Below are 19,480 nucleotides of genomic sequence, written 5' to 3'. Positions count from 1 at the left end.
CCTGTTTGAATATCTCGGGGCAATACTGGAGCATACCTTTCAAAGGCAGTGAATCCACAGTAGGGTACTCGTTTTTAAGATTGTGTATAAAAACATTGAAAACGGAAACTATTCTGTAGGAAAAGGTATCTAGCAGTGGAAAACAGACCATAAAATCCCAGTTGGAATACTCCTTGAAGTTTAAAAAAACCCCCTTTTTTAGTGCATTCTGTAAATACTATTCCAAGTAAAAGGTATGCTGTGTAGGTTTTTTACTGCTCTTAGCAGTCATTTTCTTTCCCATTCAGACGAAGATCTTAATGGGCTTTACATGGGTAATTTGGAAAGTTGTTTCAGCAATAAGAAAAGCTGCTCTACATTTTTGAATTATTTATCCCAACCTCAGGAGAAATTCTAGTCTGGCATCGATTTTGCTGTGAGCATCTTTTTCACAGAGATTTCCTCAGTGGAGAAAGGCAGGACTGAACTGCAGTACTGCAAAAGACTGCCAAGCAGCAGGAGCCACCCCTCCTTTAGCTGTCCCCTTTCACTAGCAGAAGTTAAGGTGGTTCTCTGTAGGGCACACCTTGCCACCTCTCCCTTAGAGTTTTAACTACACCCATTTCACTGCCTCTCTTGGGCCACTGGGATTATATAAGACAATAAATAGCACATCCCTTGTAGTCCTGTTCCACACCACTGGCAATGCAATAAAGCAGATAGATGAGCTATGCCAGATTCACCTGAAACAGGGTAACCTCTGAACAAGCAGTGGGGGAGCATCCCTGCCATACTCACTGCATATTAAATGCATGAGGTGGTAAGCAACAAGGCAGGAAGGAGTTCCTCACGCTTGGGTGCTCAGCATCTGAAAGCTCCTTCACGGTCTCACTGCTTTGCCACGTGGCACAGTATGTGCTTATTCCCAGCCCCGTGTTACTTGGTTCATACCCATTTCTTCTCGGGTCGCGTTGTCCTTTCATCTGCCTTGTTTTCTGCCTAGTTCTTTACCTGCACAATATGTATATAAAAAGCAACTGTGCTGCCTTTGAGCCTTCGTTTTGCTAAATTAAACCAGACCTGTTCTGCCCAGTGCTGCAGGTGTAGCCGCTGCCGCCTGCCCGGTCAGTTTAACAGCACGATTCTACACCTGATCAGCTTACAGACACCTTTCTTGAGTGGGGTGATGGAAATGATACACAGCATCCTCCCCAACACCAACCAGAAATATTTCACTGAGTGTGTGATAAGATTTGGGGTTTTTCACTGCACAAATCTTTCCAGTCAGTCAGCTGGTTTTGATTTCTGAGATGAAGAGTATCTGGTCTGACCAATAGGAACCCACAAGGATTTTATGCCTCCATCTCAATTTTGACTTTTATCCCACCTGCAACCTTGCCCTTGCTTCTGTATTTATCATAATCTAGGACATTTTAAATATTCATTTACTGTTGACACCCTACTTAAATTACCTAAATTACCTCCTTAGCAATCACATTTTTTCTTAGTTCTGTTACTTAATTGTTTTATGATTTATTCTTGTTTCCTTTATGAGATCTAACTGAGCTCGTATTTTGGCAATTCTTGATAGATCCTTCTACTTCTTGACCTAAAAAACACGACTTTCCTTTCAAATATTGAAATACCTATGAAAAGCTTCGTTGCATTACAAAGAAAACCAAACAAAGCCCAAGAACAACTATACGTGCTCCAACTACAGTTCATAAAATCTTCAAACCCAGCCAAATCAAAATCAATTTTTGCTGGGACTCAGTTTAGCATCTCTTTTGCCCAAGGGCTATTTCCCTGCCAAGTTGCTGGTTTTGCTCCCACCCATTTCAACATTCTTTAGACTGTTCAAAATTGAAGTATATATGAATCCAGTCTTCATTTATATTAGTATACAAGGTGGAAAAAGAAGTAATAGCACTGATCAAATTCTAATACAACATGCTTTGAAGAACAAGCAGTTCTTTCCTTCAGTTCTACACCTAAAATTCGGAGACAGCTGTTTCAGGTACATCAGGAAAGGAAGGAAGTGCTACAGAGACATCTAGAGACATCTGTCTTCTAGTCAAGGAGTGGGTTTTCTGCCCTGGCTATAATTAACTTCACCAATATTCTTAAAGACCATTATGCAACCAAAGCATCAGTTGTTTCACTTTGAGTTGAGAAATCACCATAGTATACTTGCAGCATTCATGTGGCTTAGAGATTTCCACAAGTAAAGTTGTATTTTTTAAGAATAGTTACATAAACAGCGAATCCCCTTTGAAGAGGAGAGATTCCCTAAGCAGCTCTATACCATGTTACTATCCACATCAGCAGTTCCCTCTCTTTGGAGAATTTGGATGGGATATGAAAATTGTATTCCATAAAATGAAAATCAAGAGGGCTCCTCACAACAGCAGTTACTACACCTCCCTTAGGTAATCCCAAACCATACTAAACACTGGTGTTTCTAGCTTCTCTGCTACTAATTTTGCTCTTTAGCCCTGAGCATCCAAGTAAGAATCTGTTCAGGGTCATTTTCCATGATGTATTCTGCATTCTAATCCTTGATTTCTGCAGTGTTTGGACGGATCAACAGGCAAGTTTGTAGATCAGAACTGCAGTGCAGGAAAACAAGTTTGTACTAAAAGGAGGTGGTAGGAGGGTGAGCTTCTAGGCTGGGCTACAAAGGAAAAAAAGAAAAAAATACAAGAGGGGTGAATACATCTGCAGGACAGGTCTGGTCCAGCATCTCTGTTCAGAGAGAGTGCATTGCCTATAAGGAGTTAGCAGCTCTTACAATTAGATTGGCACACCACCTTGGAGAGGTGAGAAATAACAGTCTGTAGTTGATTTGCCAACAACTGGTGTTTTAGAAGAAGCCTGGATTTTATTAGAGGCCTTGGCTCAGGACAGCAAACAAGACTAGTTCAAAGCTTGTCTTTAATATCAAGTATCAAGGTTTCTGACTGAAAGAAAGACTCTTGAAAAGGACTGGGTTACTACAGACCATTGAAAAACCATGAGTAAGATTTCTCAATTAGGAATGTAATGCTAATTAGACTTTTTGGGTCAGCCTGGGTGGGTTGGCTAATTAGCAAAAGTAATATACCCATGTGATTGGCCTGGAGTGTGGGTGAGGTTCCTGGAAGCACCAGGTGATATCTGGTGAAAAAAAGGATGTGTGGGTGGTAAAATCAGGACAGCTGCAGTCAGTGATGAGCGAGGGGGAAATGCATCTTCAACAGAACATGCACAAAGGCTCTGAACTTTCAGAACAGTTGAGGTAAGGATTGGTGAGCTTCTGTAAGGTTTATTGAAAGCTTAATTTAGGATAGAATAATTTCTTTCTAAGATGGAGAGATATGCAGATTGCATAAGTACTGATGTTGTCACGTCAAGTCAGTTAGGTGGTGTGTGTGATAAAGCCCAAGACCATTTAGGTGCAAGAACAAATGGCAGATTTGCTTCAGCCTCCAGGCACTGAGGAGACTGAGGCCCTGCAGATGTTGTTTTAACATTAAAGTAGATGTGAATGTAAATTGCCAGCCTGTGTTTTCAGTTTCTAAATAAAAGATGAGTTTTGCCTACATAATCTTTTAGTAGAAAAATAGCAACACTTATATCCTCCCTTGTCATGTTCTGCCACTGCAGAGAAGCATACAGGTTGGTTTAGGGCCCTTTGCAAGGCCAGGATGTCTGTTGCATGGTAACTGGGGGGATGCGCCTTATAAAATAGTGTGCATGCTTTCTAGCAACAGTGATGTGATCAGTTTTGTCCTCCAGAAAGAAACTCTTGGAGGTCCTTAAGCCTGAGTACTTCTACGTTCCCTTTAAGGGCAGCTCCGTCACTGTGCCCGAAGGAAAGCCAGGCTCTGTGCAGCACCAGCACCCAGGGGCCCTGAGGCAGGCAGGGAGGGTGCCAGGTGCATCAGAACAATGAGACTGGGATATGAAGGGAGTTCACTCCTCTAGGGCAGCTTTTCAAGATCTCCCTGGTATCCTGGGAGTTACTGATGGAAACATGTAGTGTTTCGGTGAGCTCCAATGCAAATGTTTAATGTTACTGGAACACATGTGGGACAGAATGTCAGCTTTTCATGGGGCTCAGAAAATCAGTGGAAGAGGAGAAACAAAACGGAGAAAGCTTTAACCTACTTTAACCTACACTAAAGCACTTGGAAATTTTCTGGTGGCTGCCTTTCCTTCTGAAACTCTCTTCTACATACCCTCATCCTTACTTGCTTTCTGAGATCTGTGTAACTGGCAGTTAATATCAGGATCTGATTTTGCCTCCTTTATTTTGCCTCCTATCATTTTTACTCCTCATTTGGTCTTCTGAAGTTTGGTGATTGTGAATAATTAAGAGTTTTATACCTGTCCTATGTACTATTCATGTAGCTAAAGCAGACAAAGCAGTTTGCAACAGCTGCATATGGTAGAATGTCATTGTCTTGTAACATTTAAAAGTGTGACTCCTAGATAGCTGTGCAGGAATTCACAACTCAATGAGTAAGATTTTTTTTCTATGGTTCCAAGATCAAATGCATCAGAAAAAAAAAACCCAAACAAAAAAAAGCAGTAAGTTACTGATTTGTAAGAAACATGTTTAATTAACTTTACATTTACTATTTAATACACTCTGTGTTTCTTCCCTCTTGACTGATGGCAATAATTTCTGGATCCTTTAAAAGAAACTAAACCCCAAGCTATTATGTCCGATGATTTAACATATTTCAGTTTTCAAAATATTAGAGATGGGCCTAAGACAAAGTTTGGATTCAAAACTAATGTTCCCAGCGGGTGTTCTGCTCCAAGGTTTTGGTTCAGGCCCATCTTTTCCTCTCGACAAGTATACATTTGAAAAGGATACTGCCAAATAAATCTCCTGTTTTGAAAAGTTAAGTATTACATGTGTTTCTAATAACGTGTCAGATGGAGTAGCATGAAGTAATTTCAATTATTTTTATGATTTGTCTGTGGTTTTTGCTTCCTTCTTTCATTTTGATTAGCAAAACAGCTAACCTAGAGCAGCCCATCTCCCTTCCCATTTACTGTCAGCGAATCAAAGTGAAACTATCGCTAGCAAAACATCCTGCTGTGCTAGTGCTTCCAGATACAAGAGAGTGTGCTTAAAAATAGATTATTTCTTAAATTACACAAAGGTATCCCTTGAAGTCCATTTTCTATTCAGTCTATCCTAAAAAAAGACAGCAGAAGCAATGCCATACAGAAAAGCCGTTTGAGGTTCTAGGAACTGGAGGAGGAAGTCCCTGCACAGAGAGGTAAGAGCTGGGAAGACACTCCTTGTATCGCAATCACATGCTACACAGGGAAAACAATTTTTTTTTCAAGAACTCAGCTTTGGATTAGTCCAGGATTCATACATCATGTCAGACAGCAACTAAATTAGAAAATGTTATCTGGAATAAATTAAAAGTACACATTTGGCCCCAACCAATAATGAAATTTTCTAATGAAAATAAAGACAAAGCGGTGGAAAATTGGAACTAAACTACTCTAATTTATTTTTTTTTTCTCTTCTGTTTTCAAATGTATTTTCCAGAGTGGATCACTAAAGGAGCCAGAGCCAAACAAAATCCCACCTCAGCGACCACCACCTCAAGGTTGTTTACAGTACATTCTCGACTGTAATGGCGTTGCAGTAGGACCAAAACAAGTCCAGGCTACTTAGATAATTGAGACTAAAAGCAAAGGGTTAAAGCAAAAATGAAAAAAAGAAAAGAAACAAACACCCAATCTCAAAAGCAAACATGCCAGTTTTGTTCAATTTTTGCATTGTTTCAGTGCTGACCTGGACTGTGTTTTTTCTATGCAGTGTCAACTATACCGTCTGGTTGTTTACTTGTTCATGTCTGTGCGTGTAATGCTTACCTACCTTTCTCTGTAAAATTTGTGATTTCAGGGCTGTTGTCAACAGTGTACAAAGAATGTGCCTCTCTAGAGCCCTGTACAGTATGGATGGTTAGACAGTATTTTTTGAGTATTATATATCGTTAAGTAAAATACCACTGAGGTCCAAATCTAACTACTTTTGCTTACTCTGTGAGTGTGTGCACACTGTACTCATAGCCTTTATTTTTTTGTGCGTGTGCATGACTAATAGGCAGGTGATCCAGATATATTTTTAAAAGTCTAGATTAGAATTTGCTAGTGGGGCTTTTATTTATAATTTTATAAAGTTTGTTAACATTTGAGTTATACGCAAGTGGAAGTCTAATATTTCAGTGACTCCATAAGATATAGTTCTTCCCAAGGAATATTTAAAATATCTTCTATTTTACATACTGGTATTCATATTTTTAGTAATGCTGCATTAAATTATTAGCTACAAAGCTATGTAAATGGGCCACCTATGTGCAATATCTCAGTGAAAGTGTATTTAATGTATCCTATTTCAATTAAGTAGTATCTTTCGTTGTCATTCCGAATTAGTAATCTATGGAGATTTTTAATGAAAACTAATGCAAATACTTTCAAAAATCTACTTAACCTAAGAGTTAAATCCCAGGTTATGTGGTGAGAAGTACCTCAAAGACTGTTAAACTTCCTGTTAAGAGCTCATTTTTCTCTAATACTGAGCTGTTAGGAGACAGTAGACCAAGGTACCTTCAACCAGCTGGGGATCTTGCCCTTTGATTAGGAGGCAAGGCAAAAATGTCAGTGGTTTTCTTTACCAACTCAGGTCTACTACGTTGAACCTAGAACTATCCAGATAGCTAGAAAGCCAATTCAGTCCCAACGTTATCCACATCACTTGAAGTCAAACATGCAAAAAGATTGGAGATGCCTGACCACTGCTAGATTTTCTGCAGGACAATTATTTGTGACTCTTGCGTAGCCGACTCACAGTGTAATATTATGAGAAATACACAGGCAGGCAGTTAATCTGTTGCAAGGAATCTATCCTAGAATCACAGGCAACACACTGCTAGCATACCAGAAAGCTTAGTTGCAAGTGAGCCACAAGACTATAATTTTAATCTTGAATATGTACTAAGATGAGTAGTGGCCATTAGTTTAGTGCAAACAATTTTGTTTAAAGGGAAAACAGCCTTATGTTCTACTTCTGTTTTCCCTACAAACACTGGAAAAAATTATCAGTGAGAATCATCATTCTTAGTGTTTCTTTTATTTGTACAAGCTGGCTGGTAAGATGAGAATTAAGGTATGCATTATTAGCTATTTAAATGTTTGTGGTAAGTGCTACTGTTTACTACCTATCAGTAAATTACATGAATATTTTGCTGTAGCGATCAGCATTCGTCTGGGTCAGTGATCATTCCAATGATGGCATTGGCTATTTTGTTCTATATTAAGAAAATTCCACTTAGAATCAGGTTCACTAATCCTTACCTCCAGACACCGTGAAAGTGAATAAACCATACTGCCCTGGGGTGAAGACCTGAATCTGATGATTGATTTTTATTTCAAGCAGTTGGTATTTTTTGCATGTAGTAGTACAAGTATTCACAAGTGCTTTTCACACGACGTTTGTGAGTTGTGTGTGCAAAGAGGAGATGGGTGTTTCAGATAAGATTTCAGCTTGTTGACTGTAAAGGATTTACAAGGGCACACACGATTACTACATACCACAGACAAGAAGCAAGCCAAAATGTCTCTCTGCATGTAAGCATGCTTAGGTGCAATATTGTGGGTAACAGGGAACAGATGTTTTACAGTGTAGGCTTAATGTTCAGTTTTGTTGAGTTATTTTTGGTAAAAGTTTCTTTCATGATTGTTGCCTTTTGTACAACCCAGCTGCAAGAAAGTGAGCAAATGCTGGAAGTGTGACAGCAGTATATCTTTTATGTGAAATTTCTTGTACAGCTTAATGTGCAATAAAAGAAAGTTATATCTGTCTTCAGTGTAAAGTTTCTGGCATTCAAGCCTGTATGTACAAGTGGGGGAAAGAAACCTTTCTGTTTTTCAAGACTGAGTGAAAGGAGACTAATAAGAAAACGATCCTTATTAAGATGTTGCAAGACCATGTTATCACCTTCAAATATTTCCTACAAAAGTGGTTCAAATTAATAAACAATGAAGGCACATTCCTTAGCATACAGTACGTGCTATTTATCTTTCTACACCACAACACACTACTACAACTGTATTGAAAATTATTGAAGTGTTAGTACATGCTGTTCTCAGACACATACACTGGAACCTCGTATAGTAAGTGGAAAGCTAACCATGATAGCAATTAACAATAAATAAATTGTATTGCAGCAGTACTTCCAGATATAAAGGCTTTCTTTTAAAGACCTGAATAGGTTATGTCTTTTACTTGGACTGAGTATCTGTCTAGCACTAAGAACATCTAGATCAGTTGTCTTCTGTAATATTTACTGTTAGCAAAGCTCTGGCCCTGACTGAAGCATTATACAAACAAACGGCTCAGAATTTCATCCTGTCCTTTCTTCCCCTTAACTCGGCTGTCCCGTGTGCCGTGTCACATGCAGGAATAAAGATTCAGTTATAACAACTATCAGCCCAGAAAACCACATGCAGATGTCTGAGATAAAAGCAGCATGCCCACTGACACAGCACTATTTCAGTCAGAAACCCAAACTGAATGATGATGTAGCATCTTTCAGCCATGGATTTCACAACCACAGTCTCTACACACATTGTAGTTTTTGCACTTGATACAGTATTTTGCCAGTAGACTTCCTTCTTGGTGGAAAGGTCTCCTTAGTAAAGAATCAGTAATGGCTTTCTTGTGTTTCTTGTAATGTTCTTGACATACTTCACTAAGGGGGGGTTATAGGGTTAAATAAGTTATCAAAAAAGACTTTAAATTAGTTGGAAATTTTCAGTATAAAGATGTTGTACTGCTGTAAGAGTGAATCTAAGAGGAATATTGCATAAATAATTTTACAACTTTGGAGGAGCAAAACTGCAGTAACTACACAGACAATAGTAGCTGTGTTAGTGAAATAGGTATTGCTGATGTTGGTCTCCTTGAGCTGGGCCAAAATTATTTTGGGTGTAACCCCATTGCTTTGATTTGAAGTCAGTACTGCTACTGCTGGGATAAATTTGGTACTACTTAGCAACTTTAAGGCTGAATGGTAGGGGCTCCAAGCAAGTTACTAATGTAGCAGCTGTGATTAGTAGTATTGCCTACGTGAGACTGCAGTCCATTATTAGTAGAGTTTTGCCTCAAAAGTAGAATTAATCACATTCAAGGATTATTTTAGAGTGTTGGATATGAGTAAGAACTCTTTGATACTATAACATTATGAAGTTTTTCTTGTACTGAACCTAGGGGGCCCAGTGCAACCCCAAGGAATGCAATCACAAAGCCAGGAGCCATTGCAGCCACAGCGCATGTACCCCCCTGGGCAGGCAGCAAAGCCCTCGGCTTCCCAGCCACAGCGTCCACCTGCACCTACAACTCAGCAACCACGTCCCCAGGCTCAAGGTCCTTCCAGCACCAGGTTATCAAAGGAAGCAGAGCCACAGCCACAGCCACAGCCTGCTCCACAGCCTGCTCCACAGCCCGCTCCGCAGCCCGCTCCACAACAGAAGCCTCAGTCTCATCCACAACTTAAGTAAGATTTGCTTTATCCGTTTTCTTCTCTTAACACAGATTTTGTTGTCATAGCTGTAGTTTGGGAGTTGGTCTAATATTCAGGAAAAAATGTACATATATCTAAAAGGAGGTCAAAACATTTCAAAAAGCTTATTCTCTGTTTATGATTAGTAAGACCGTATCATTAGTCATATCCTAAGCACTGTAGGAAAAGGTCATTTATTGGTTGTGTGATTTCTGCCCCAGCTGGGTCTCAGAGCTCACTATCTTCCTCGTATTTGTTTTCTCCTTTTTATGTCACTGACTCATGATCGGGGTGTGCTATAAGCTTGCACAGAAAAGAGGAAGTCTTACCTATTTAAACTTTTAACCCTGCAGTCACTCAGACACCAGACTCCAGTTTCAAAAGGCCTATCTCAGAAACAGCCCAAAGGAACACGCTGGCCAGTGGCTGGCAAACTGCGCTTCTTGGCGGTCGCACTCTGTGCTACAGGCTGCTGCTGAACACACTGCAGAACACGGTCTGCAGTCATCTCACTGCTGGATGATTCCTTGATGCACAGCATGCTGCTGTTGCTGTATCTAGCCAGCAGCCTGCTACAGGAAGGAAGAATAATGCAGAAATGATCTGTAGCTATAACCCCACTCAGAGCTTAGACCCAGCAAGCAGGAAATACGGGGAAGGCACTAGCAGTGGCTGGCTGGGTTTCAGGATAGCCATCCTGACACACTATTGCCAGTAGTGTCACAGGCACTCTACTTATTTTGGTAAGCACAAAGCTGACTGTAGCCTTTGTTTTATCCAAGAAACACAGATCCATTCCCCACCCGCTCACATGGTAATACTAGTGTGAACCAATTCTGAGTCCTCAGTTGAGCATGGTTCAGAGGAAAAGCTGCATTAAGTGACAGCATGCAAAATGACCATCTGTTCCTTGCCTTACTAGGACAGTGTATTTCTTTATTCTGATTTATAATCATAATACTCAGTTCATCCATTTCTTAGGTATACGTAGAATATAGGGAGGTTGATTTTCTTAAGCAAAATGGAAACTAGCTTATAGTTTGAAACTTAACTTGTGAGCTTCTGACATTTAAGGAAAAGAGTTACGGACAGGGACAGAAGTACCGCATGCGGTTTCCCAGCTTTCTCTGAGAGGTATGCTCCTTGTACAAATCTAGGTTCATTTTTCTCTTCTTCAAATGGAAGAGGATAGTCTCTACTTAAAAAAGGAGCAAGTAAAGTTTTTAAGATGCAAGCCGTAAGAGGAGTAGTTTCTTCTAACCTCCAAGAAGCAGTTTTAGGTCCACACCAAGACTCAGATCCCCTGCCTGTAGGACTAACTCTATCTATTTGCATGTGTATGCTTTGTATTCACCCACATGCTGTTGCCTAACCTGTATGTACATGTTATTAATCTGTGAATAAATATTTAATTAGGCTACTTATTGTGTTACTAATCAAGTCAAGTGCTGCTTCCCACCCTCCCTCTTTCAGTGAGTACAAACAAACATTTATCAGTCTATTCTCATTAACACAACTATAATTTATGAAAAACCTAAAACGCCCGTAGCACTGTTTGCTGTACATTATTAGTTTAGAGGCAGAGAAGTTGCAAACCCTGAAGAGTGTCAGACAATCTGAATAAGAAAAGTGTTTCAGTTTTACTAATGCATGGATTTCTTTGTAAAGAAGATCATAACTCACTAACGTTTTCTACTTAAATTCAAGCCTACTTTTAAAATATTTTCTCTGACAAGTGATGAGCTAAAGTTTTAAACTTCTGACATTTTCCTTCTTTTACGTGATTCGTCCTTACAGAGACTTATACCATAGTTACATGGTAGCACTAAAAAGTGAACGACATTGCTAGACTAACTGCTTAGAGACAAGGAAAATTATATCTGATTTTGGGATTTTTTTTTTAAAGATATAAAGTGTCATTAGGCCTCTCTGAAGGATCGAGTGTTCTATAGAGGTATACAAAGAGCACATTACAACTTTAGGATTCATTCTTCAAACTCATGCTGATATACCTAGTTTTAATTTGTGTGTAACTGTTTGCAGCCTTAATGAACACGATTAATAATCATGCTGTGTCAGGTGGTGATTTGGATTCAGCAGGCATGCCAACTTTTTCCTCAAGTTCTAATTTACATCATCCAGTGGAATGCAAAGTTTCAGATCTATAAAAAAAAGCAGTGTGTTCTCTAAAGGAAAATTATCCTACCTCTGAAATCCAAGCAGGAATGGGCCGTGTGGCAGCAGCTCTGTTTGCTGCATCTAACTCTCTTGCTTGTGCTGAGTGTCCATTTCGTTCCCGCACAAACTGTCTACATCTCATGGAGGTTTTTCCTTTTCTCATAGTTTATGCAGGTTACATGTGGGTGTAAGCCAGCAGACAATATGACCACACGAAACATGTCGCATTTTTGTCTTGCAGCAAGTCGCAGTCTTTGACAAATGCCTTCAGTTTCACAGAATCATCCTTCTTCCGATCATCTGTGAATGAAGATGAAGCAAAAGCTGAAACTATTCGAAACTTGAGGAAATCCTTTGCTAGTCTCTTTTCTGATTAGCCAGCTTCATCTAAATGCACCCAGCGTATAGTCTAAAAACCACGTGAATGTTACATAGGTTTTGTTTCCCTGTGACAGTACCCTTCTCTAATGTGCTAACTGTTGTATTAAGCAATATGTTAAACCTACAAAAACAAAAAAAAAAAAGAGGACTTTGATGAGATACCATTCAGGATCATGTATAAACATCGATAAAGGAGGAAGGGTTCTATTGCTAACACAGAATGCCGAAAGCTAAGGTCCTTATCCATTGTAATATTGTGGCCTTACTGTGACTGAACTATATAATCCTATTTGAGACTCCTTTGTAGAATTGTGTTAATAAAGCATTGAGTAATGGGTTTCTCCTTGCTTTACCCATTTCCAGTGCATTGCAATGCATGTGTATTTTGTGTGTAAATGTTTTGTACTGCAGAAGTATAGTCTTGACTTGTTCTTGCCTCCCAAATTTAGGAGGCAGTTCACACTGACGTTCTTGTCAAGCCACATAAATAACGTGAGGAATTGAAGCAGTTTCTTCCTCCTTATACAATCTTTCCATCAGCTGGTTGTAGACTTCTGATGTATTGCTGAGAGTTACCAGTACACTAACTTAATGTCATAAATAGAGTGTGTATGTACTACTGTATCTCCATATGTCTATTTGAATTTATTTCCAAATTGTAACCATAACTGGGTTTAGTTGCAAAGAATATGCATGATGTTACCCTTATTTTTGTGAACACCTTCCAATAAATGTAAAGTCCCATGCCTGATTTAAAAAAACGTCTTCTACAAAGCTTGTTTCAATGTCAATATATGTTGTCTATTCTGACCGATATCAGAAGGGTAGCTTCATGATTATAAAATATTTGGACACAAACCACAGCTGTAAGAAAATAAAATATCACAAATAATTTCCTTTTTGAATCAGCATCATGAAAAAAAAGCAAAATCTAGGAATCACATTTACATTTTTTAATGCTATGTATTTGAAAAAGTCTAACTTGCAAAAACTTTGCATTAATAGCAGCATTTTTTTAATTATCTAAATCAAACTGAAGTTCATTAGTAATCTTTAGACTATCCATCTCCCAATGACCATCACGTCATTCTGCCTGTCATGAATTACATGCAGCAGTGTTCCTTGCCAGGAAACAGTGCTAACGGGGGAAACAAGAAAACATAACTGTGATGCCCGCATGTCTGAGGGAGAAAACGAGCAACACAGTGTTAACTTAAAACCATGTGGGATTTGTAATGGGTCTGTACAAACAACATCTGTTTGCCTCAGAAATTGTACTGCTTGTAGATCTGACTGTTTATCAGGTGTAGGTAAATCAGAATCACCATGTGATGACATAAGTCCTTTCAGCCAATTTGGATTCCTTTGGGTGAGGAGCCCGGAGGTTGGCAATGAAGTATGGAAACTTTTATCTCCAGCGATGTCAGGATTCAGTTTGTACATTAGCACCTGATAGCTCCATTTGTCAACATCGTTGACAATCTTAGCATATATATTTCCTGAAAAGCAGACATGTCCAAATCACGGGGAATGCAACTGACACCCTTTTTGGACTGCAATAAGGACTGACCGAAAATTGTAGTTGAACAACCATGCCTAGGACAATCCTTTCCTCCAGGTCAAGGCCAAAACGATCTTATAGGTAAGTCTACACTGCCACATTACAGATGTTAAATACCTAGCATTGCCCTCTATGGGATGGAATCTCAGTCTCTGTCTGGCGTATAACCCTCATCTTTGTGGAACAGCTCTCAAAGAAGCCCTCTGAATGAATGAATGACAACTCTTTTCTTTCAGGAGAAATGCATTGTGTACAGAAGCCTGTAGCTTAGGAGATGAATTTTGTTGCAAACCAGCATGCTTTAAATGTTAGTAGTTTTATTATTTCATAAATATCAGCTATACTTAGATTTTTTTTGAGTTTTGTCCCCCTCCTGCCCCCCGCTGGATTGGGGCACCCTTCGCTGGGCTGCAATAACAACCCTGAGCAGTTACAGAGCCTTTCATGTCTGAGAAGCACTTTACTTTTAGATTAGAAAGATTAATCAAAGTTGCTAACGCAAATTAATTACTTCTACAGAGAAAGCTTAGCAATTATGCATAGTTTGGCATGGTTCATGATTAGTACATGCCTGGTTTCAGCAATATTTAGTACAATGTGAATTACAGGTAGTTCATTAGTCCGGGCCCCTGATTTCGACTTGAGGCAAAATTTCTCGCTCATATAAAATTCCCTCCCACCTCTTCCTGGGAGAAAACGGGTTTCACTACAGTCTTTGTTTTACAATCTGGAACAAAAAAAAAAAAAAAAAAAAAGAAAGAAAGGAAAAGAAAAAAAGTGAGCAAGATGATGCAATCAAATCTGCATGGTATATCCTCCCACACAATGTACATAACACATTGTCTCTCCACAATGCCAGAACTTCTTTATACCTCCAAGCGTGCTAAAGCGTGTCACATGCAAGCTGATGCATGCTTATGTTCCTTACGCAGTGTTTCATGGTTAAGACATTTTTAAGCAATCTATAGCACATCTCCAAACTACTAATCAGAAAAAAATGAGCTTTTCCAAAAAGTCTATTGAAATATTTATTGTCCTTTTTGTCTTCATTATATAGGTTGTGCTCTGAATTCCTGCGCAAGCTCTAAATACCCAGTTACTCAACACAGTGCTGTCTAGGGTTCCACGACTGGTAGCACAGAAATAATGTGTCTGTGGTTGTTCAACTTTATGAACATCAGCCTAGGAGCATAAGGTTTGCACCTTTCCTGTGGAGATGCAGCTTACGATGCCACAGGTTTCTATGTGCAGCACTCCGCCTTTTTTCATCTTTCACGTGTAAATCAGGACAATATGAATTCTACAGAGCAACTAATCAGTTAATGTTGAGATGGAGCCATTTTCTGACCATTAGGCCCAGAGCCAATTCAAAAAGCTGGAGCAGATCTCAAGAGATTATAATTACAGGCACAGTGACTAATCTAGCTTTGAAACAACCACTAACTCTCCAATAAAAATTAGTCAAAATAGTACCAAGGTACTTTGTAAATACTGTGTGTACTTTGTATACTTCCTACTCCACAAGAACAGAGTCACTTCTCTGAGCCAGTGTTGTCTCAGACCAGATCACGTACAATAAAGCTTGTATTTACCAAGCTGGTGCACATGGCCTGTGCATTGACACTGCTGCTGCCAGCATCTGATGAATACTACAAATACTTTTACTAGCAAGCTGTCCATCAGCAGTAGCTTCCAGTGAGGTTGGGTATGATGCAGGTGGCTAAGTCCAGCACAGCTATCCAGTGCCTTTTCAGATCTCTTATCACAATCTTACTGACCAGAATTGCCACAGAGGGGTTGGCAGGTCTGGTCCAAGAGCTGTGGGAGACCTGGGCTGTACTCCAGTGGCAGCTGGAGACTAGGCAAGAAACACAGAGGTGATACAAAATGGCACTACTTGCCAATGTTTGGGACAGAGTTTCCTCCTGTGTTTGGACACTTGGCAGTCTTACCCTTTGTAACCATAACTAACTCCAAGGCATGGAGTAAGAAGCAACTTCATTGAGCTCTGCCTTTCTTCTTCCTCTGGCAAAATAAAGCTGTCTAGCAAGACAGCGCTGCCAGCAAAGAAGTATTTGCAAATTCTGATCACTAGTAGAGTTTATTTTTCCATACCAAAAATAACTAGATGTCATTACTGAGAGTCATTTTAGAAAAGGATCTAAACTGTCACATATGTCAGCAAAAATGACTTTAAGTTTTGAATGACAATGTATGTCTCCAAGATGGAAATGCTTTCTATTAGAAAGACATTTCTAAACAAGTAATTTTTTAAAAGTTGTCTGTAAAATCTCATATCAGAATTTTCAAAAGAAGTACCTACAATTAGTACTTAGTTTTCCAAATGCATATTCAGTCATATTGCTCAGAACTTCCAAGAGTGGATGTTGTGGTTAAAAATTCATCCACTTCACATTACTTGACATTTAAGTTTCCCAGTACAGAATATATATTATGGGAGAGAAGGTACTCAGCTTTATGGCTAAATCTTTGTTCTATAAAAGTGATGGATGGTAACAGGGTAACAAAAAGGGGGTAAAATGTAAGCTAACCCAGCAAGACTGAGAATGGATTAATTGGGAGCTTAATTCTTTCCACATGGTTTTTGTTAGCATTTGTCTCTCCTCCTAACCATTTCTATTGTACTCACATGTGCCCATTCTTCTGACCAATCCCAATGAGCCAAAGTCTACATTAAGGATTTATAAGCTCTGAGGAGGAGGTGAATTTTTGTTTGAAGGCAAGGTTTTGAAGTGTTACTGTCACCTTGTGCTGATCCAGGTCTCCTGACACCTGAAGATAGCTTGAGTAAGTAGTAATAACTGAAAGCTGACTATGTTCTTCAACTAGGAATGAAATTTTGGTAGAAGACTATGTAGATTTTAAAAACTCCTAGAGAAGGAATACAAAACAGCTTTTGTCTATACAGATAAGAGATAGAAAAGTAGGAAGTAGGGCTGGTAATAAAAAATTTTCATTTGAGAGCTACTTCTCAAATGTCTGTCAAGCATTTGAGTCACTCAAGTATTTGAGTGACAACCATTTTTAAGAGCTGACCTAGTATGGAGACTTAATGACCTTTGAAGGTCCCTTCCAACTTAATGTGTTCTGTTTCTTAATGTTGTACAGCTACTTCTGCTCCATCAGGTACAGAAGTACTGCAGTAGTGAAGAAATGCTCAGCTGTACTTTAGATGCATGAAACTAAAATTAACAAGAGCTGTGCTTTGTTAGTATGATATGTGCTTGATTTTACTGTAACTCAGAACAGTGAAGATGATCACCCAAAGACTTAATGTGGTCCACAGATGTTAGGCTTTTAGTACTCCTGCTGTTAGGCAAAAGTAGGATAAGCTGATGTTTTTCCCCTATCCCTCAGATATTTCATATAAAATTCTGTCATCAAAACTTCTGAAATAATATTTGTCGAACTGGAGCTATTGGGCAAAAATTTTTCAGGTAATCAGATCTCAGTGTGAGAAAAGAACGTATTTCACTCCCACCTACTGTAACAATGCTTCTCACTGCCTGACTCATAATATGCCCCTTCCCTAAAGCTAGGAGCTTTAAGAAAGAAGAGGGGGCAAAGCATCCTTTCACTAAGAGCAGAATGCCTTAAGCTAACACCTCCCTTGCCAAGTGTGCTCTAATCAGAGATCTACTATACAGATCTCTCCAACTGATGGTTATGTAAATTTGCCAGATGGGCCCTTTAAACAGCAGATTACTATCCTGACTGTATCTCTCATCACTGAAGACTTCATAGCTTTGGCTGGTTCAAGCCAACTCCTGTAGTCTCTGCTTTTTGCACCTTTTGGTTGTTTTGAGGCGGGCATGAACAGCAGTGTCAGGAGCACAGATGTATCTTTAGGCATGTTTTACCCACACAGGCTTTTTTTCCCTTCAGTCATGCATAACTTGAGACCACATCCTTGTGCAGTGAGAAACACAGGATGCTACTAAAGAGGCAGCCACCAGAATTTAGTGAGCAAAGTTCTGCTGCCAAGGTGCCATACCAGCTTGCAGCATGTGCACAGCTTGTCTCATACAACAAAGCCACCAAATAGCTCCCAGTGCCAGATACTGTAGTTGAAGAAAAAGGAAATGTTCCTTTCCTCCCCTATCTCATGGGGAAATGGAAATTAGTCACTCCCTAGCTGCTCACTGAACCAGGCCTAATTGCTACAGAGAAATGATAGTGAATCAGAACTGTGCTGAGCTGTGTTAGTTAATTGTCTTGGTGACAAAGTATGTTTGTTAGCAGTAAGTGCTGTATGCTTCATCTTAAGAGTCCCAAGAAACCAGGTAGTGTTTCCACATAGAACAGATTCTAACTCTGATGTTGTTACTACACAAGTCCAATGAAACCTTCAGCTTAACAGTCCCAGAAATGGGTGTTGCCAGCTGCATCCACTGCTGTTTACGTAAAAATGCCTTTTCTCATTGCTTGATGGAACTGTAACAAATCTGGGTATATGGAGACCTGTAATTTAAAGGCCTCTGCCCCGCCTGCTGTGGGAATGTCTCTGAACTAGGATCAAGGAAGCATTCTTTTTCTTATTTAGATGTTTTTGTCTGTTTGCAAGTCATGACTTAATCTATTAAAAAAGCGAAACGGCTGTTTTAAAAGTACAACGTTTCAATCTCTTCTCCACTTAAACTCAAGTTCACTTACAGGTGAACACCACACCATAATATATATACTCAGCTTTGTTCTGCAGTATATTTTTGAAGACATTAGCATTTTTCACACCTTTTTTTTTTTTTTTACTAGAAAGGGAAAGCATGTGCATTGACTCTGGGCCATGGAGAGCTGATGTAATTTCATTGCAAGAAGACTCCTGCTGCCCTTAAGAATGTTAGTACAAGTTCTGAACTGACTTACCCTCCTCTGGAATAATTATGCATTCCACTCTGGCACACTTTATCATGCAATTCTCCTGCTTTGTAGATTACATGTCTTGAGGAGGTACAAAAGGGAAGAGCAAAGACTGTTTTATTTCTATACATGCATCTACCAAAATTATATATACATACACACCTCAAATAGTACTTTTAAATGTAAAATCATGTGAGAATTTACAGACTTATTAAATAAGTACATTAAATACAGTTATCCTTTCATGCATCAAGGAGATGCAAGCATCTCTTGGGAGGAACACAGCAAGTATGGGGAAAACATATTGTTAAATTACAATCGAACAAGCTGGAACTTGTTCAGGTTAAACAGCCCACCCTCAAACTGCAAAAAGCCAAATTATGCCCTCAGCAACTTCTGAAAAGCAAACTGCCTTCAGTGGATTTCTGCAAATTTAACTGTCTAGAGTCTATAGCCACATCAGAATTAGTCTCCCTGATCTCAGAGATTAAGTAGTCCCTAGTCTCTTAAGTATTTGGTTAAGAGACCACTTGGCAATCCCACACAGCATTAGACATTAGCACAGGATGCATTTGAAGTTCAGAGCTTGGATCTGAGGGGTCCTCACACCTTCACTTACAGGTACAATAAATGTACCTTTGAAAGAGGCATTAGGATGAGTTTATTAGCCAAATTCTGACCACAGTGAAAGCCTAAAACAGATTTTTAAAAAACCAAAACCCAAAAACTAGAGGCTTAAGTGGCCTGAGATCTCTTAAATACCAGATAATGAAAACTAAAGACATGAAAAGAATAAATTCAATGGTGTCTTATGAAAATGCGGAGTAAAATATAATTATGACCAGGAAAGACTAAAGACCAGGTCACTCTTTAGACTGAAGGCGTAAAATACTGGAGACAGTGTGTTATTAGAGACAGCAGAAGCACA

The 19,480-nt window shown here is 39.3% G+C and overlaps 1 protein-coding gene across 1 annotated transcript in view; it reads left to right on the top strand.

Moving 5' to 3' along the window:
• Positions 1-12,109, top strand: part of SYN2 (synapsin II) — a gene marked incomplete at both ends in the record, with an annotated part of 173,562 nt that extends 161,453 nt beyond the window's left edge. Inside the window, 3 exons of the mRNA XM_084269425.1 lie at positions 5,537-5,597; positions 9,263-9,548; positions 11,974-12,109. Of these exons, the coding sequence (XP_084125551.1) occupies positions 5,537-5,597; positions 9,263-9,548; positions 11,974-12,109 (483 nt within the window). The remainder of the gene's footprint in view (positions 1-5,536; positions 5,598-9,262; positions 9,549-11,973) is intronic.
• Between the last annotated feature and the right edge of the window lie 7,371 nt (positions 12,110-19,480).

The sequence above is a fragment of the Gallinula chloropus genome (assembly GCF_964237585.1).
Source record: "Gallinula chloropus genome assembly, chromosome: 12".
In the NCBI taxonomy this organism is placed as follows: Eukaryota; Metazoa; Chordata; class Aves; order Gruiformes; family Rallidae; genus Gallinula; species Gallinula chloropus.
This window is presented reverse-complemented; position numbering and strand designations above follow the sequence as displayed.